The sequence below is a fragment of the Patiria miniata genome, unplaced genomic scaffold (assembly GCF_015706575.1).
Source record: "Patiria miniata isolate m_02_andy unplaced genomic scaffold, ASM1570657v1 HiC_scaffold_13, whole genome shotgun sequence".
NCBI lineage: Eukaryota > Metazoa > Echinodermata > Asteroidea > Valvatida > Asterinidae > Patiria > Patiria miniata.
Window position 1 is genome coordinate 8186883 of NW_024037051.1, and position 12967 is coordinate 8199849.

The following is a 12967-nucleotide window of genomic DNA, read 5'->3' on the forward strand; positions in this document are numbered from 1 at the left end:
TTTGTAACTTGTGAAATTATGACTGGGTGTATCTCGTGAAATTATGACTCGTAAATTGAGTGCAGTGGGAAAAAAGTAACTAACCTATTTCTTTTGCAGTTTTCCACAAAAAAACACATCTTCGCCGTGGTGATTCTGTTTGTAACTATCGAAAGGTTTCATGTTATTGCGTTAATGATGGCTGAGCAAAACGCGATGTTTTGTCGTGAAAGATTTTAGAATGTGTCAACTGTGAAAATGGACATGAATCTTTCCGCAAATTTAATCTGTAGGACGATAATATTATTTGATATACCTTCTTGGTGGTTTGATATATTCTTGTTGATTTGATACCTGACTGTTGATATGATACCTTATTGTTGATTTGATACCTGATTATTGTTTTGATACCCGATTGTTGATTTGATACCTGATTGTTGATTTGATACCTGATTGTTGATTTGATACCTGATTGTTGATTTGATAACTGGTTGTTGATTTGATACCTGATTGTTGATTTGATACCCGATTGTTGATTTGATACCTGATTGTTGATTTGATACCTGATTGTTGATTTGATACCTGATTGTTGATTTGATACCTGGTTGTTGATTTGATACCTGATTGTTGATTTCATACCTGATTGTTGATTTGATACCTGATTGTTGATTTGATACCTGATTGTTAATTTGATACCTGATTGTTGATTTAATACCTGATTGTTGATTTGATACCAAATTGTTGATTTGATACCTGATTGTTGATTTGATACCCGACCGTTCTTGACATGATACCTGATTACCCATTGCTGCATACAGATAGCGATTTGTTTTCATGTATCTTTATTTTAAGTCTCATGCGAGGTTGGAGAGGTAATGTGCCAGTATACGGAGTTCATATGTGTGCCACCAAACACCGAAGTTTTGCAATGCCCACAAAGTAAGTGACTTTGTCGGTGTCTCGTTTGATAATGTGCGTCATTTTATCCGATTACATGATTATTTTATCCGATTACATTGGTACTTTTCTGGGTTATTGAAAAGGGGCCAGGTAGAGTATACTCATGGGCGTTGCGAGCTGGGGGGGGGGGTGTGGCGAAAAGAAAAAGGGGGAAGGAGAAAAAGGGGGAAAAAGAAAGAAAAGGAGGAGCGAAGTCATATTGCTGTTAATTTATTGAGGTGGGGGTGGGGGGGGGGGGGGGCAAATGTCCTTGCCCACCCTAAAAAATGATAAATCGAGAATATGCTGGAAAGTACAGAGATTTCGGGAGGGGGTGTGCTTTGCGCCCCTCTAGAAACAATCCTGGCGACGCCCATGAACATACAGAGTATTCATTTGATCTGAATTGGAATTTTTGCCTCGTCATATTCTCAAGATTATATTTGGAGACAAAAGACCAACTTTGCCTTTCTACCTTTAGATAATTGCGGCGAGGATACCGTGCTTGTGGATTTTCTACCAGTGAATTTCTCATCGCCAAACTACCCGGCCAATTACCCTGCTGCACTTGACTGCACGTGGACCATCACTACTTCGTGGTTTCTCGTGATTTTTGTCCAAATCGAAGATTTTTATACCGAAGCTCTATACGATGTCGTGCAATTTCAAGGTCCCACATTTTACGGAGACTTGACTTCAGATTTCAAGATGGACGGCACAACAAAAGTTCGCAGTATGGTCTTCAATTCGTCGTCAATGTTTATTAAATTTACATCAGATACTGCTAGGGAAAGGAGGGGATTTCGAGTGTCGATTGAAAGCAGCTTTCCTTTCGAGAGTAAGTATTAACAGGCTAGCTTTTATTCTCGAGCGTGGTGAGGCTTCGTGTCTCCTCCTTTCTTGTTTGAAAAATTAGATGTCGAAATTTTCCCCTCGAGAATTTAATGAGTAATAACACCTTAGAACAATGATCTTGTACTTCTGCTGTACTTAGAAACTTTCAATGTCAAATGACCAATGAATCTAAGAATGTATGGGACAACATCCTGTGGGCTGCATATATGCAAGGTTGTGCTCTTGAGGCAGACACAATACACACTGTAAACATGCTCGCTGTGTGGGCGCAGGTAAGTAGAAGGAACAGCTAATGGAGTTATACGCGTAGAGCACAAATTGAACATCCATGAGATTAATACAAGAACTATAAATGTGAAAAAAACCCTCAAAACGTAGCGTTGATAATTAAATAGTGATAATTAACTAAAAATTAAGACGAATTGAGAATTAAGCAATGAATATGTAAAAAAAAAAAAAAGACGCTCCAGAGCGATCGGGCATGCACATAGTCCTTTACCATAGGGCATTTGCACAACTTAAAATGTCGTTCCCCTAATATTAATATATTGGAAGCACCAACAGCCGTACCAATTTTTAGCCCTCGTTTTTCAATCCGTCAATTGAACTGTGATGGTGGAAATGTAATCAAACAGCATTGTAGGTTATATGACTACCAATCTTTGTTATCAGATTTTTTTTTCTTTGGGCGTCGGTGTCAAAGCAGTAGTACCCCAACCGAATTGATTTTTCAATTAATGCAATTCAATCAGTCAGTGTGATTCCTAATAAGGATTTTGTATGTCACTATAGTAAACTAATGCAACTGAACTAAAGGGCCAAATTTATTCACAGAACGAGATGTCTTATCTCTTTACAACGTACAGATTTTACTTGGTGCGATGTAGATGAATCGTCAGGTGAAGACTGTGAAACCATGCTCATAGGTACGTTTTTGTGCACCATGTAATTCAACCAAGACGCATGTTTAAACACACATGTTTACGTGACATGCGAAGTGTGGACATTCCTTTGTTTCGTGTAGTTAAGAAAAACCTGTAAAACAAAACATTTTTACTCACCTTTTTACCCAATTTTTCTTCCTATTTTTCCCCTTAGTGTTTCTCTTTCATTTTGCCACGGATAAATCTAACCCCAAAATGCCTCTAAACCTGTTTTCCAGAGAGTGGGAAACACTGTGGGGATGTGGGCAGTGAATGTAATGCTTGTACACATCTTTGTATAAACACCGGAAATCGTGGACACTCTATTCCTCATTCCTTGTTTGCTTGTTTGCCCCGACCATTTTGTCCCCAGTCTAGTCCACGATTGCCGGTTTTCTTACATACTCACCCACACACACATTTTCGTGGTGAGGAACGAAAAAAAGTCGAATTTTGAGGTATTTTTCCTAATTATTAAACCAAAATGTATTCAGTAGCACTGAAAATGGAGGAAAGGGTGCAAAGCTTTAAATGCAAACGACATTTAATATGCCTCTTTAATTCTCTTCTCTTTCATTCTGAACAGAGGAAATCCCGGTGTCGTGTGATATGCACAACAATAGTCTTTTCGACTGTAAAGACGGGTCGTGCGTGATTCCTGAAGCCAGATGCGATGGGTTTACAGACTGTAACAGCGGACTTGATGAACAGAATTGTGGTAAAACTGTTATTTTTCTAATCTGGAAAAGGGTGTTCTTGTGGCAGTGATTGATCACCAGCACAGCAGTGTACAGGTTTTGGTTATGTTTCCCAATTCTCACGAGTTTCCGATTTTCTTTTCACGTCAATGTGTGTGCAAACCTGTCAGGCATATAGGATCATTTACTGTTCATGCATTTTGCTCGTTTCCAATAATAACACCACTCATCATCCAAACAAATATGATCAGAAACTTACCTGTTGAAATTTCAGCCCAATGGACATTACACTTTTTGAGCAAGCTGCGAAAAACAACTTTTTGATCACGAAACACGATTTTGTCAAAAGCTTTATTTATTCAAAAAATCAGTCAATTGACTACAGTCACCTAGGCGTACATTTTCTTAATTTCTTCATAATGACGGCCAGCCAAACGGAATATTTTCACGAGGGTGTTTAGTACCAGTACGAGTTTCAGTCAAAGTAAGCTGTTTGATAATTCGGTAGGGTACTCTTATTTCCATAATAAAATTGTTTCCAGAAAAAAAATATTTCCAGAAAAAAACCCGAAACATTTCTGCTCCCCTGGTAATATACACGGCCTGACGCTGCCATTTGCAGCAAAAGGCCGTATCATAATAGTCACTTACTTCTTTCATTTCATGTCATTTAAGGCCTGTTCAACCGATGCGTAAGTGTGACGTCATCTCAACTTAATTATGCTTACTGCAAACGGTGTAGCATTGCACCAGTGCATGGAACATGAAGTTAACGCAACTTCGTGTTTATCCAATGGGTGCTTGTAATCAGTGGTGCGTGCGCGTGTATACATTACGAAGTCTTCTCCAAGCCTCTTCCAAGTTCTGTGCCAACTTCATATTGTTGAAGACTAAGGCACATTGTTGGGCGTCTAACTTGTGGATGGAGTGCATATCACTTACGAACCGGATACTGGAAGCGAAGCGAATTTCATGACGACAATGATCGTTTCATTGTGACGTATACGCCGTTACCCTAAGAATTTGCTTTGTTGAAGACTAAAGCACATTGTTGGGCGTGCAACTTGTGGATGGAGTGCATATCACTTACGAACCGGATACTTCACACGAAGCGAAGCAAATTTCATGACGTCAATAATCGTTTCATTGTGACGTACGGCGTTACCCTAAGAATTCGCTTCGCTGTCAAATTCGCGTGAAGAACGAGTCCAGCTTTAATTAGTCATTCATAAATACCTAACACAGTTAACCCATTTCTATAAGTCGAGAGCCCGTCACGTGGCCGGTTTTAAACGGTTGATAAAAATGACCGGCTGGCTGGTCTTAAACACTTTTCCAGTGTCACATGAAATTTGGTCTCCTATGAAATCCGGTGCATTTTACCGTTTTATCTGTTGAACGTTCACGATCCTCCAGTAGGCATGCACAATACGGGGAGTAAGTCGGTTTTTCATAGTCTAAAATTCAAAATTCACCGGCACAGCTGGATTCTACAGCACATCGCGCAGTACATCGCGCAGCCATAATATAGGGAATTGCTTACCACTTTTGGCGAGATGGACACACAATAATATAACTAAGGGGTGTTTCGAAAAACACAAAGTCAAATTGTTGAACAAAATCGTTGTATTTTTATAATTGTTGACTTGTTTTGACTTTTGGATCGAAAAGTTCGGCTCGGGTAATTACCAGCATCCAGACTCCATCCAACCTGTTTTAAACACTGTGTCAGAGCCACCCAAGAACATCTGCAGTCGAACGTCCTTGTTTAAAAACGGTTATATTTTTCAACGTGGTGTAAATTACTGGAACAGTCTTGGTGAATCTAAGGAAAAATCACCATCACAGACTATATTTTTGTCCAAAAACTTCTTGTTACTATTTATAGCTTTAATGTTTAATTTATTTCGTATTGTTATGTCTTAGTACCTGCATGCACACTCATATGCTGTTGTAGTCCTTTGTCCTGTCTGTCCCATTGTCTGTCCCTAGGTTAGGGTACAAAAGCATCTTTGCTTCACCAAAACCTAAATGTTGTCCTTTGTGTACTTATTTGATATAAAACTTTACTGACCTATAATTATTGTATTTAAACTTATTGTAAACACTGTACAATTCCTTGTCCAAGGACAGCATTGAACTAAATGTATAATGCAATCAATCAATTCAATCAAATAAACTCAAATTCTCTGGTATTGATTCGCAACATGAATATTGCCTGATCAATTTTTATTAAATAAACTGTTTCCACGACATTTGGGCATAACTCAAAATCAGACTTATTGGCACGTTGCCTCACTGCAAACGTCCTTTTCATATTTTTTTCGTCATGACTTCGAGAGTTGAGAAAAACTTGACATCAAAATGGTTTAACTTTGGTAGGATAATGATGGAGAAAAAGGTCCGACTTGGCCTAAGAATCACTTGCCTTTAATGCCATCGTCCGAAAGTCTGTATTGTGTCCAGACTGAACTTCGTACAGAAATGATGAAGGTCTTTGAGACGTACTATTTCTTATGATGCTTTGTTTTGACAGAAAATATACACTGCCCCGAGTTTTACGCGTGCAATGTATCCAGTAAGTGTATCTACTGGCAGGAAGTATGCGACGGCACGGCCGACTGTGGCTCTGGTGACGACGAGATTGATTGCGGTAAGTCTCGTTGCCTTGATATCAATTTCAAACACAGTCCAAAGTTTCAAACAGCAGAAATCGATGGATGATAAGAAAAATATGGCCCTTAATCATCCTCAACTTTTTTGTCCGGCGAACATAATATTTTTAATATACACTCATTAACACGTAAAAATCCCAGCAGTACGTATCAAATTCAATCCGGCCAAAATCCGGGTAAGATTTGACCCGGCACGCTTTCTGGTCAAAATGAATTTGTCTGACACACTTTTTCTCGGGCCATTTGTCACGTAAAAGTGTCATTTTGACACGCACACACATTTTTAGACACTTTTGTTTTACTATACTCTCGAGGACAATACTTTGTGTTTCCCTTTGTCACTGTAATATAACACTCTCACATAGACTAAGCATACAAACTTACTATATACCGAGGACTGTTTCCAACAAAAGAACAAGTCCCGAGGACTGGAAGGATCTGTTGTTCCCCCTTTGTGTGTCGGTCCTCGGGGGTTATGTAGAACACGTACATTTTGGCCTCTGTCATGTTAAATCTGATCCAGATTTGGGTCGAATTTTATCTGGGACTTTTAAAAATATATAGGCCCTATAGTTTACAAGTGCATGAGTGCCGCCAAAGTAGCTCTGTTTAGTAGTGATTAAAATCAAGAGATTATTGGCGCGCTTAATTCATTAATTCCCGCATATTCTCGTGTGTTCTTTGAAAATTTAAAAGATATACTCGTTGATAAAAAAATAGAGCAATACCATGTGCATTTCAATCCGTGTATTCACACAGTCGTGCGTGAAAATACTCAACTTGTGCTTCTGCATTCCAAGTGGTGGCACGGTAGCAGATCAAATCTCAATATAATGCTGAAGACCAATGTTAAGGCCAAAAATAAAAAGTCTCCGGCTTCTGGTATGCGCGCGCGTCGCCGTTACCATGCGCGTCGGCAAAACTCACTGAAAACCGCCAAACTCACTAATTTGACTGGAATCCTGCTGCTGCACAATTTTAGCGTGCTTTTAGATGGGGTTACGATCGAGTAAAAGCTTTATGTGGCCTCTGTAGACTCCCATATATTTTGCACTAAATTTAGTCTGGTAGCATTGGCAGTCATCAGCCGACATTGGAAAGAAAAAAAAGTAAAAAAAAAAAACAAAGCCGCGTCGCCGCACCACTTTAGGGACAAGCATTATACCAGAAACCGGAGACTTTTTGTTTTTGGCCTAAAAGTCTTTCAACGTTTGGATTCATTTGTAGTTAACAAGCGCTGCCCTAACGGCTGTAAGTGCAGCTATGACGTCGACGATTTCCATGTTCGGTGTCAACAAGGTTGGAGTCAAAACACCCTCGCCAACACTGCAAAAAGGACAGGGGCTCTGTGAGTTGTACACTATGTTATGTGTTTGGTTTAACATTGTTTTTTGTTTTAAAATAAATATTCAAATGCATATGGAATGCATATGCAAAACTAACCTCCCGATTTATTATCAAAAGCTTACTTGGATTAAAGATCGCCAGGGACTCGACTTAACACCTGTACAATTATTCCGTTTGGCTTACTGTCATTTAGAAGAATTCAATAAATGTAGGTGATTTTCAACCATAAGATAGTCAAGTAATTGATTTTTTGGAAATGTAAAATCTATTGGTGAAATCATGTTTCGTGATCAACGGGTTGGGTATGGTTTTTCACTGTTTTCTCAGAAAGCGTATCCACTGAGCTGACACTTCTGCAGGCTAGGTTTTGAACTTCGTACAATGAATTTCGAGTCGTGTTATTATTGGAGACAAACAATATGTATGAAAAGGAAAGGATCCTATGTGCCCGTACACTTTACACTAACATGTAAATGACATTGTTTTAACAAAGATGCACATTATGCAGTGTTCTGCTTTATGTAAGAATAGCAAAGCTGCCCAATAAGCCAGTTAGGTATATCGATGAAGTAGTCTAGGTCAAAGGTCATTCGGGATAAAATCGCTGACGTGATGATACGCGATGTTACGCGGACGCCCTTTCTGGTTGTAGGCCGCTAATAAGCCATTGATCTCCAGTAGTAAGACAATTAGCGCACGACCGTCTCCGCACGCGTTCATATCCCGAATGACCTGTGACCCATATCATTGTGCGCATGTGCAGTTGAAATACCGGACTGGCTTTTTTGCCGATTATTGACACTGTCTAAGCAATTCTTCGCTTGTTTTTTTCCCTTTCAACGGTCCACAGGGAACTTTCTCATGGTGACATCCGTACCCTTGAGTTGGGTGCTTTCAAAGGGCTGCACTATCTCCAGGCGCTGTGAGTAGAGTTTTCAATTATCGTCAAAACGAACGTTTATGCCGAACGACAAAACATTGAGACAAGTCAAGAATCAGCATGAGAGAGGGCTTACATTTCTGGTCCCAAACTTAAACCCATTAACATGATGAGTTTTGTGAATATCAACTCACATCCAGTTTAAAAAAAAATCATTATTTCCGGCATTCTTTCTTTCTGTCTCACAGATGAATATTTATCATTTCAGGTACCTGACAGATAACAACATACAACAGATAGACCAAGGTGCATTTGCTGGGCTGAATATTACATACCTGTAAGTAGTAAATGCCGATATCGCCACATCAGACGAATTTACCGAAATTGGGAAGAATTAGAATGCTACAAATGTGAATTATATATACTGCACCTTTAATGAAATCCAATTATGGCTATTCTTTGAAAAGGGATGGCTAACCTTTTAAAAACTTGGCGTTTTTGTGTTATTTCGTGCCAGAACGAATTTCGGGGTCCACTTTTGCGACCTCAAAATATCGGGTTGTTCGTAAAGTGTACGCCTTTTTCGGACGTGTAAGAAACCACATTGTGCATTGGTGCTGTGTGTAATATGTAAATGACCACAAAACGTGTACATTACAATACATTGAATTAAAACGACAGGAAAAACGTATGCGTACTCCGTCGTGTCCGATGTAAACAACCGGAGACTTAATTAATGTACAGGCACTTCTGATAATATCGATACATACTTTTATAGTATATAAATATTTGCTTAGTAATATTGTTCTCAATTCAATACTCATCCTTTCGAATTTCAAAGCATCTGTACTCGGAGGGATTGTTTAGTTCTATATGCGTTTATTTCAGCAAAGGCAAAAAGATATTCAGTTGAATATCCTTTTTTTCACAGGGATATTTCTAACAACAATATAACAAGGATTGATTCGCCCATCTTTTACGAATTGGAGCAACTCGAAACATTGTAAGTGACACTTTCATTTCATTCGAAGGGAGTGACGTGACTATATTATTTGATGGGGGACGCCACGCCACTCTTCTATTGCATACTGATGACCTTTTTTCTATCCGATGTGACATATTCATGTTTTTATCCCAAGGCTAAATTTGCCATCTGCAAGACCAAACGTAATAAATGGTACATGCCGATAATATTTGTCTAGTTTAGCGTATTTTTGTGCATTCGATCGGCTAGCTCTCATTGCATGTGTTACTACTATCCAATAAATCCCTCCAACTTTCGGGGCGTCATATATTAAAGTGTATTAAATTTTGACTACTTTTCTTTTCCTTCCTTTCCATACAGGATGATGGTAAATGTTCCCATCAGGTCTATTTCTGCGGTTGCTTTTCTGGGACTATCAAGTCTTAAAACACTGTAAGAGAATTGCTTCCTTCTTACGCTTATAGTTTTACCTGCGCCTTTATGGTGTGCTTTTCTGAATTAGAATGGGAGACCTTATTCACAAGGACGCTATTTTGTTCGTGTTCCCTGAATCAGTTTTATACATTGTAAGCTATTTTATGATTGGAGTGCGTTCCAAGCTTCACTTTCCTTTTTCATTAATGTGGCTTAAAATTGGGATATATATGTTTAAGCACAAATTTTAAATTATTCATCAGAGCAGACATGTGTTATACTTTGTAATGAAGTTGTATTTCATTGCTTTCATTTTTACTCACATGTTCCTAAAATGAAGAATTTACCTCGCTTTTGATTTAGTGTAGCCGACTCGTATATATAGTTGTGTACAATTTGTGGAGTGTATTAAGCAGGCTTCCGATTCGAAAAAGAAAACTATGTTGCATCAACACTTGGACACGGGGTTTATGTGTGAAATTCGCGACTGGAACAAATATATGGTGTGCAATTCATGGGTCTTCATTTCAATTAGAAAATCAAAAACGTCGATAAAGGTTATTACGTACTAACAAGTCCTTTCAAAATCCACCTTGCTTAAAATATATAGGGCCTGTAGATTAGGATTCTTTAAATTCATTAAATACTATAGCTGCATAAAAACAACATCACTTGTAATTTTCTTTGTCTCCGAAGCAAGAAAATACGCAAGCAAAATTCACAAACATATTAAATAAATGATGTCTTTTGGGTTTCTCAACAACTTTTATAGTGTGATCATAGCCAAACTACGAGGCGACATGTTTATCGAGGTGGAAAAGGGAGCGTTTCAAGAGTTAAAGTCGCTGCAAACTGTGTGAGTAAATGAATATAATTAACTGCTTTCATCAACTCTTTAAATCCACTTACAAATGATAGATGTTACCCTCACTGTAATTCTAGGCATCTGGTGTGTTTTTAACAATCCTTTTTCCGGTTTTACCTTCCCTTTCCTTCATGACATCCAAACACTCGCTTTTATTTTATTTTGATGACGGTAAACATGTTATACTTAATTTCTTAGACTTAATAGTAGGCCTACGTAGTTCCCTGTCGACAGGTGTTTCGTGACCAGATTTAATTAATAGCCTTTTTGTTTCAACTCTGTTCGCTTCATAGGTATGTTGACGACTACCGTTTATGCTGTGATTTTGTAGAGTTAGAACATTTCTCGGTCGAAACAGACTGCCGTACTACCGAGTTGCAACCACCACTAAACCTGTGTGGAAGTCTTTTGCAGAACCACGTGTTGCGCGTGGCTTTGTGGGTATTGGGGTTGAGCGCCCTCTTGGGTAATGTAGTGGTTATCATTTGGAGGATAAAAGGCGCAGGTGGTAGAGGAGGTAAGAAGACGCATTCATTTATGGTGTTGAATCTGGCTATTTCGGATTTCATGATGGGTGTGTACATGCTAATGATAGCAGGTGCTGATCTTTCTTATGGCGAGGCATACTTCCGTACTGCTAGCGTGTGGCGGTCCACTGTGGTTTGTAAGATAGCCGGAGTGATATCGGTCTTGTCCAGTGAAGCATCAGTGTTTTTCGTGACACTCATCAGCATCGATTGCTTCCTGTGCATTGCGTTTCCATTCAGTCGTGGTATCCACCTCCAGGATAGATCGACTAAAATTGTGGTAGGTTTACTATGGTTTGTGGCTGTTTGCTTAAGCGTTGTTCCTACAGTCTCTGTTGGACCAGATTCTGATCTGTATGGACTCTCTGATGTCTGCATAGGACTGCCTTTCACCACCAAAGCGGCCGGGGCTGACACCATCCAAGCTGAATTGAACACCAACAATCCCCTAGGAAGCCAACAACTTACTCTTAATGTTGGTACTGACAAGAAACCCGCCTGGATCCTGTCTGTGGTTCTGTTTCTTGGTGTCAATCTGGTTTGCTTCTTGGTCGTCTTTTGTTGCTACGTGGCCATATTTGTCAGTGTTAAAAGGTCGAGTAAGCTGGTAAGAAAGAGCGCTCACCGAAACCGCGAAATCAAAATGGCCGTCAAGATGGCGGTGATCGTTGGTACGGATTTCGCTTGCTGGATGCCGGTGATCATCATGGGAATTCTCTCTCAGACTAACACGATTGACATAGGAGCAGATATGTATGGGTGGATTGTTGTATTTATCCTACCAATCAACTCCTCACTTAATCCGTACCTGTACACGATTTACTCGGCTTGCACGCCTCGAGCCACTAGCAATAGTAACTCTATAGACAAACCTGACAAAAAGAATCGGAACACACGCTCGGTCGAAACATTGGATGTCTCAATGTCTGAACTCAAATAAAAATATGCAGACGCAATGTGACATGTTCAGAATTTTGACGTAAATGACATTTTAATGTTCAAAGTCTCATGTAGTATCGTTGTAATCGTAAAGAGTACATACTTAGACTGAAAATCATGATGTTTGGAATAAGTTTTTTGTCAAAAAAAATCGTACTAAAATCACACAACATAGCAATTTAATTAAACATACATACAGTTAGTGGCAATGTTTAGGATGTACATGTACAGTCTACATATATTTCTGACATTGATTGTTTGTATTGATATTTTACTAGAAACCAGTAAAATATCTTAATTTAAATGATGCAATCAAGAAAAGAGAAATCAAGTCATTTAAAAAACAAGGCTCAAACTGCAAGATGCAAGGAAATTCAAGCACGATGAGGAAACGTTTTGAAGTACAGTGTATTGTACATGTAAATTTGAGAGTTATCTCTGCCTATATTTGTATGATGGCATGTTTTCAATTTGGGGAACCTGTTAATCTGTTTTGTGGAATTTATGTATATAACCAGTATCTTTTAAAGTTGAATCATTAGTAAAATGTTAAAACTGGGATTGAACCCAACAACTAGATTCGAGAGACTGTTTCAAAGCAAACCCCGTGAAAAACACACGCAGTTTTCTACTGAAATTTTAAGAACCTCTACTCGAGAGTCAGAACTCTGGAAAAAATCTGAATGGTGACAATCATTCTTGCCGGAGATGATGTGTTTTAATGGGTTTGTTTCTGTCATTTTGTGAATTTAAATATTTATACAGCTTTCTGAAGATTAGAATATTACCTTATTTGTATTTCGCACACTTTTCGATCATCATTTTGTGACCTACTATAATAGTAATGTATTAAAAATTGGTGTTTATATTTGTTAGTGTTTATGCAATTGCATGTATGCCAACTGTAAGTAATTCTTTAAAGCATTTAAAGCATCTTAACT

General features: G+C 38.7%; 1 protein-coding gene across 1 annotated transcript in view; it reads left to right on the forward strand.

Annotated features, from left to right (window-relative positions):
- The window catches only part of LOC119721550, a 37282-nt gene extending 25005 nt beyond the window's left edge, over positions 1-12277 (forward strand). The window contains exons 22-34 of the mRNA XM_038191630.1: positions 832-918; positions 1400-1738; positions 2338-2358; positions 2640-2699; positions 3283-3414; positions 5931-6047; positions 7297-7417; positions 8267-8338; positions 8565-8633; positions 9228-9299; positions 9642-9713; positions 10468-10551; positions 10854-12277. Coding sequence (XP_038047558.1) covers positions 832-918; positions 1400-1738; positions 2338-2358; positions 2640-2699; positions 3283-3414; positions 5931-6047; positions 7297-7417; positions 8267-8338; positions 8565-8633; positions 9228-9299; positions 9642-9713; positions 10468-10551; positions 10854-12027 — 2420 coding nt within the window. The 3' untranslated portion in view covers positions 12028-12277. The remainder of the gene's footprint in view (positions 1-831; positions 919-1399; positions 1739-2337; positions 2359-2639; positions 2700-3282; positions 3415-5930; positions 6048-7296; positions 7418-8266; positions 8339-8564; positions 8634-9227; positions 9300-9641; positions 9714-10467; positions 10552-10853) is intronic.
- Positions 12278-12967: the final 690 nt, after the last annotated feature.